General features: G+C 42.6%; 1 protein-coding gene across 1 annotated transcript in view; it reads left to right on the forward strand.

The window, feature by feature from the left end:
• The window catches only part of LOC126991694 (uncharacterized), a 6437-nt gene extending 1605 nt beyond the window's left edge, over window positions 1-4832 (forward strand). Inside the window, exons 2-3 of the mRNA XM_050850403.1 lie at window positions 3660-4521; window positions 4563-4832. Coding sequence (XP_050706360.1) covers window positions 3660-4521; window positions 4563-4832 — 1132 coding nt within the window. The remainder of the gene's footprint in view (window positions 1-3659; window positions 4522-4562) is intronic.
• The last annotated feature ends 1993 nt before the right edge of the window (window positions 4833-6825 follow it).

Genomic DNA, 6825 nt, shown 5'->3' on the forward strand with positions numbered 1-6825 from the left:
ATCATCTTCCCATTTTCATTCACACTATCTTCCCATTTTCTTTCACATCATCTTCCCATTTTCTTTCACATCATCTTCCCATTTTCTTTCCCATCATCTTCCCATTTTCTTTCCCATCATCTTCCCATTTTCTTTCCCATCATCTTCCCATTTTCTTTCCCATCATCTTCCCATTTTCTTTCCCATCATCTTCCCGTTTTCATTCACACCATCTCCCCATTTTCTTTCCCATCATCTTCCCATTTTCTTTCACACCATCTTCCCATTTTCTTTCCCATCATCTTCCCATTTTCTTTCCCATCACCTTCCCATTATCATTCACACCATCTCCCCATTTTCTTTCCCATCATCTTCCCATTTTCTTTCCCATCATCTTCCCATTTTCTTTCCCATCATCTTCCCATTTTCTTTCACACCATCTCCCCATTTTCTTTCACATCTTCCCATTTTCTTTCACATCTTATCATCTTTTTTTCCATCATCTTCCCATTTTCTTTCACACCATCTTCCCATCTTCTTTTCCATCATATTCCCATTTTCTTTCACATCTTCCCATTTTCTTTCACATCTTCCCATTTTCTTTCACATCATCTTCCCATTTTCTTTCACATCTTCCCATTTTCTTTCACATCTTCCCATTTTCTTTCACACCATCTCCCCATTTTCTTTTCTATCATCTTCCCATTTTCTTTCACACCATCTTCCCATCTTCTTTCACACCATCTTCCCATTTTCTTTTACATCATCCTCCCATTTTCTTTCACATCATCTTCCCATTTTCTTTCACATCTTCCCATTTTCTTTTCCATCATCTTCCCATTTTCTTTCACACCATCTTCCCATCTTCTTTCACACCATCTTCCCATCTTCTTTCACATCATCTTCCCATTTTCTTTCACATCATCTTCCCATTTTCTTTCACATCATCCTCCCATTTTCTTTCATACCATCTCCGCATTTTCTTTCCCATTATCTTCCCATCTTCTTTCACATCATCCTCCCATTTTCTTTCACACCATCTTCCCATCTTCTAATCCCATACTCCCTTCCTACACCTGCCCTTCCCGTCCCTCCTCGGCCTTTCCCTCCCTCTCTCCTTCCTTCTTTTCCTTCCTCTTCTCTCCCTCCTTCCTTCCTTTCCTCCCTTCCCTTTCTCCATCTCTCTTTCATCTCCCTTCCTCTTCTCTTCCTCCTTCCTCCCTTTCCTTATCTTCCTGTATTCTCTTGACAGATTTTAGTCTTGTTTTTCTTTCTCTCTTTCCCTTCCTTTCCCTTCATCTTCCAACTGTTCATTGTTCTCTAGACTTCAATTCTCTTACTTTGTGTAAGTCTTGTTTATTCAGTGTTTTCATTTCTCTCTATTTCGTCCACTCTCTCTCTCCCTTTCCATTTTTTATATGTCCGTAAGTGTTCTGTTATAATCCGTAACTGCACTTTATCCACCCTCGCCAGTATTCCTTCTCTCTAAGTATAATCGGTTTTGTCTTTTATTATTTTCACCATTTTTCCTATCTCTATCTTTTTTCATTTTTTTGCTTCCTCTTTCTGCTGATAAACTGTTCTACATTTCACTCTAATTTATCTTTTTTTTTTATTCTATTACTCCATCGTTTTTTTCATTTCAGTTTTTGGTGTTTTTTGCGAGTTCCATTTTTTTCATTATACTGTTAAGCTTTTCTACTTTTCACTCTAATTTCCTTTTTTCTATTTCTCTATCTGTGTTTCCCTTCAAATGCGTAGTTTTTGTTGTTGTTTTTATTCATGATCAACGGATAATTATTTCCATTTCTTCATTCTACTAAAAACCTCTTCTAGTTTTTACTAATTTATCTTTTTTTTTATATCCCTCTATCTCTTTTCCCTTCCAGTCTCGTATTTTTTGTTGTTTCGTTTATTTTGTTATTCGATCCACGGCTAATTACATCCATTTTTTTTCATTCAACTAAAAAGCCTCTTCGTTTTTTTACTCATATATACCTTTTTTTCTTCTATCCCTCTCTCACTTTTTTCATCAGATGCGTAGGTGTTGTTTTATTCCTAATTATTTCCTTTTTTTCATCCTACTAAAAGCCTCTTCGATCTTTTATTCATATTTATCTTTTTTCTTCTAGCCCACTATCACTTTTTTTCCTTCAGATGCGCAGTTGTTATTTTGTTCCTATTTTGTTACTCGACCGTCGGATAATTATTTCCATTTTTTTTTTCATTCTACTAAAAGCCTCTTCTATTTTTTACTACTTTATCTTTTTTTTTATATCCCTCTATCTCTTTTTCTCTTCATATGCGTAGTTTTTGTTGTTGTTTTGTTCCTATTTTGTTACTCGATCAAAAGGTTATCAATTCTATATTTTCATTTCACTAAAAGCCTCTTCGATTTTTTACTCATATTTACCTTTTTTTCTTCAGTCCCACTATCACTTTTTTTTCAGATGCGCAGTTGTTTTATTCCTAATTATTTCCATTTTTTTCGCTCTACTAAAAGCCTCTTCGATTTTTTTACTCATATTTACCTTGTTTTCTTCTATCCCACTATTACTTTTTTTCTTCAGATGCGCAGTTTTTTGTTGTCGTTTTGTTGCTATTTCGTTACTATCTCTGTGCGTAACGAATTCGTCCCTTTCTCTTTCTACTACGTAATAACCGGTTCTATCTTTCACTAATCTGACCTTTCTTCTCTATGTCATTCTTTTCCCTTTGGTTCCCACGTTTTAGTTTACTTTTAGTTTACCAATTGTGTTATTCTTTGTATAATTGATTTCACTGTTCACTACTTTTTCCTTTTATTTCTATATGGATATTTTATATCTTCTGCGCAGTTTGTATTTTGGCGATTCTGTTACTTTACGGATAATCGGTTTCACTTTTCACTAATGTATCTTTCTACCTATCTTTCTTTTCACTAACTTAACTTTTTTATATACATCTTTCTTTTCCTTTAGATGATCAGGTTTTATTTTGCCATTTGTGTCACTCTAAGTTAAATCGGTTCTGTTTTTTCACTACTTTAACCTTTCTTACATAGCTTCCCTCTGTATCTTCTGAGCAGGATGCATATTGCTTATTGTGTTACTCTACGGATTCTCGGTTCCACGTTTCACTAATCTAACCTTTTCATCATTTCTTTTCCTTTTGATGCGCAGGTTGTATTTTGACGATTCTGCTTACTCTACGGGTTCTACTTTTCAGAAACTTAACTTTTTCTATCTCTTTTCTATCTCTTCTACCTCTACTTTTTTTTTTTACATCTAAATGCACAGGTTGTATTTTGCCATTTATGTTACTTTGGATATTCGGTTAGACTTCTCACTAATCTTACCTTATTTTCTGTATCTTTCTTTTATATTATTTTCTTCTAATAATCGGTTCCATTTTCCACTAATCTAACCTTTTTCCTTTATCTATCTTATATATCTTCTGCGCAGGTTGTATTTTGCCTATTTTATTTACTCTACGAATAGTCGGTTCCAGTTCTCACTAATATAGCTTTCTACCTGTCTTTCTTTTCACTAAATTAACCTTTCTTTACATATCTTTCATTTCCATTAGGTGATCTGGTTTTATTTTGCCACATATGTTACTCTACGGACAATCAGTTCCCTATTGCACTAACTTTTCTCTCTCTCTCTCTCTCTCTCTCTCTCTCTCTCTCTCTCTCTCAGGTGCGCCGTGCCCACCACTCTCGGCTACAAACCAGTCATGCTTCTTGAGGACAGCGACTTCCCGACCACAACTACCATCGCCTCCCACCTCCTTACCACCACGATCCCCACTACGACAACCACCACTACCACCACCACTACCACTAGCATCTCTGCGACTCTGGACATCATCACGGACACACACAACAGCAGTGAGGAGAGTAACGCTACGATGAGGATGACGGAAGAGAGTAATTCTATAATGGATGATGAGGATGATGCAGCCGTGACCAGCGCCCCACGTCACGAACCCCCGCCAGTCAACGCTTCAGTGAGTTACGTGGACGAGGAGACAGCGGCCACGACAGACATCCACCCACAGACAACACCAGAGGGACACAGCACCACCCCGACGGCTGCGACATCCTCCCAAAGGGCACCCACGCCTTATCCACGCCAACCCACGCCTACAACGACTCCCACGAACGCCCCCACGCCCACCACGCTGCCATACTGGATCATACACAACCGCATGCCGCCCTTTGACCACCATGCCACCGTGCACCCCCCAGCGGCCCCACGGAGGAGCGCAAAGCCTCGCCTGGGGGTGGCACTGCACGGTGAGACGGTCCGGGAGAAGGCGACGCTCAAGGCACACAAGCCACGCAGAATAAATCGTAATAAAGTCACAGAGAAGAAGCGCCACGCATCAAGACCCTCCGCGCGGCCCTCCAACATCCTGGAGCACACCAAGGACCTCTGGGTGTTCCGCGGCGCTGGCAACCACGGCCTGAGTCCCGGCCAGCCGCTGCCTCTCGGTCGTCTCAGCCGCGGCCACGTCAACGACTGGGCGGTAGTGGGCGCTGGCGTTGTGGCCTCTTCAGTGGGCGTGGCCTTGCTGGTGTGGGTTTCTCCGTGCCCGAGGGCGTAGCAAAACCAGGCCCATGTGGGAGGCGTGAGGGAGCGGACGAGGACGTGGTGATGGCGGTGGGCGGCAGCAGCGAGGAGGACGAGGGGCCGCTTACGGATTCCGAGGGGACCGTGGGCGTGGTGACGGACACCCACCGCGGCCTCAACAACCGCCTCTACCTCCTGCTGCAGAGGGACACGGCCACCGGTATCACCCCAGACACGCTGCCAGTCCCCCGCTCACCCTCCCCGGCTGACCCCACCACGTCTCCTGCCTGGCACTGACCCCCGGCCTGCCCCTCACTGCCCCTGCCCCTCCCACGCCCTTAAGGAGAGGAAGGAGTCAGTTCTGCCTCGGCTCCTCCCTCGCCGCTAACTGGCATTATGATCCTGCCTGCCTCGACACGGGACTGTACTTTGGGAGCCTGCCGCGCCGACCTCACCTGGACTTATTTCTCTCCCCTTTCCTTCCCTCTCCTCTCTCTCCCTGTCTGCTGCGGGTGCCACACGGACGCAGCAACAAGGCAGCAGCATCACCGTGCGTGCGTGTGTGTGTGCGTGCGCCGGGACACCAGTGATTCATAGTATTAAAGCGTTTATGTTTATGTTAGTCAGATGTCTTGGTGCCATTAATCGTTTTGGGGTCTCGAGGCTCAAAGTGATGAAGACGAAGCAGCTCGGGATAAAAGATAAAACCCAACCCTAAGCCTCCCACGCCTCTCATACAATAAAAAGGACTCCATAAGCTCATCCAAGACGCTAAACATAGGCCTTGTACAGAGCCTTGCCCATGTGTTAGAGGGAAGAAAGAGCAGAAAGAAATATAGAAAGAAAGATAAAACCAGCCCTAAGCCTCCCACGCCTCTCATACAGTAAAAGGGACACCGTAAGCTCACGCAAGACTCCTGTAAAAGTAAAACAGTAAATATAAACCATTCCGAGAGCCTTGTCGATGTGTTAGCGGGAAGAAAGAGAAAAAAAGAAAGAAAAACCCCAATCCTACGCCTCCAACGATCCCCATGACGGTAAATGAGACTCCGTAAGCTCATCCAAGAATCTAGTAAACATAAGCCTTGCCGAGAGCCTTGCCCATGTTAGTCTCTACCCCCGTCTCTCCCTGGCGATGGTCCGTCTCTCCGAGGTGTTGCCGGGTCAAGGCCGCGAGGGAATAAGACAGTGCGTGGCCGTTAGCGGTGTTAATGAAGAGTGACGTGAGGGAACTAGGGTGTGGGTGTGTGGGTGTGTGCCTACGTAGCTAGCTGGTCCTGTTAGGCCTGGTCGCTGCTAGGGATGTGATGGAGTGGGGAAGAGAGCAAAGAGTGAGAAATTATGAAAGAATGAGAAAGGAAGAGTAAAGAATAGGAAATAAGGAAAAATAAGAAAGGGTAAAGAGTAAAACAAAAATAGGAAAAGTGTAAGGAGTTAGACAAGTGAGAAGGAGCTAGACTGAAAAGTATAGAGTGGGGAAAAGAGTAAAGAGTGAGAAAGTATGAAAGAATGTGAAAGGAGGAGTAAAGAATAAGAAATAAGGAAAAATAAGAAAGTAGGGAGTAAAACAAAACTAAGAAAAGTGTAAGGAGTTAGACAAGTAAGAAAGACTTAGACCAAAAAGTATAGAGTGAACGAGGAGGATTATGCCCCTGTGCCAATTTGTACGCAGTAAGGAATGTGTGTAAAACTAGGGTGAGCATTACTTGTGCCAATTTGTACGCGGTAAGGAAGGTATTAATATGATGGTCAGTATTATGTGTGCCAATTTGTACGCTAAGAATGTTGTAGAAAGAGGGTCAGCATAACTTGTACCAATATGTACGCGGTATATGAATATAATGTATGTTTAACAAGGGTGAGGATAACGTGTGCCAATTTGCACGCGATAAGGAAGGTATAGGATCAGTAATACGTGTGCCAATTTGTACGCGGTAAGAAAAATGTTAAACGAGGATCAGTATTTTATGTGCCAATATGTACGCGATAAGGAAGGTATAGGATCAGTATTTTATGTGCCAATTTGTACGCGATAAGGAAGGTATAGGATCAGTATTTTGTGTGCCAATTTGTACGCGATAAGGAAGGTATAGGATCAGTATTTTATGTGCCAATTTGTACGCGATAAGGAAGGTATAGGATCAGTATTTTGTGCGCCAATTTGTACGCGATAAGGAAGGTATAGGATCAGTATTTTGTGTGCCAATTTGTACGCGATAAGGAAGGTATAGGATCAGTATTGTGTGCTCCAATTTGTACGCGATAAGGAAGGTATAGGATCAGTATTGTG

This window comes from Eriocheir sinensis, unplaced genomic scaffold (assembly GCF_024679095.1).
Source record: "Eriocheir sinensis breed Jianghai 21 unplaced genomic scaffold, ASM2467909v1 Scaffold320, whole genome shotgun sequence".
Classification (NCBI taxonomy): Eukaryota; Metazoa; Arthropoda; class Malacostraca; order Decapoda; family Varunidae; genus Eriocheir; species Eriocheir sinensis.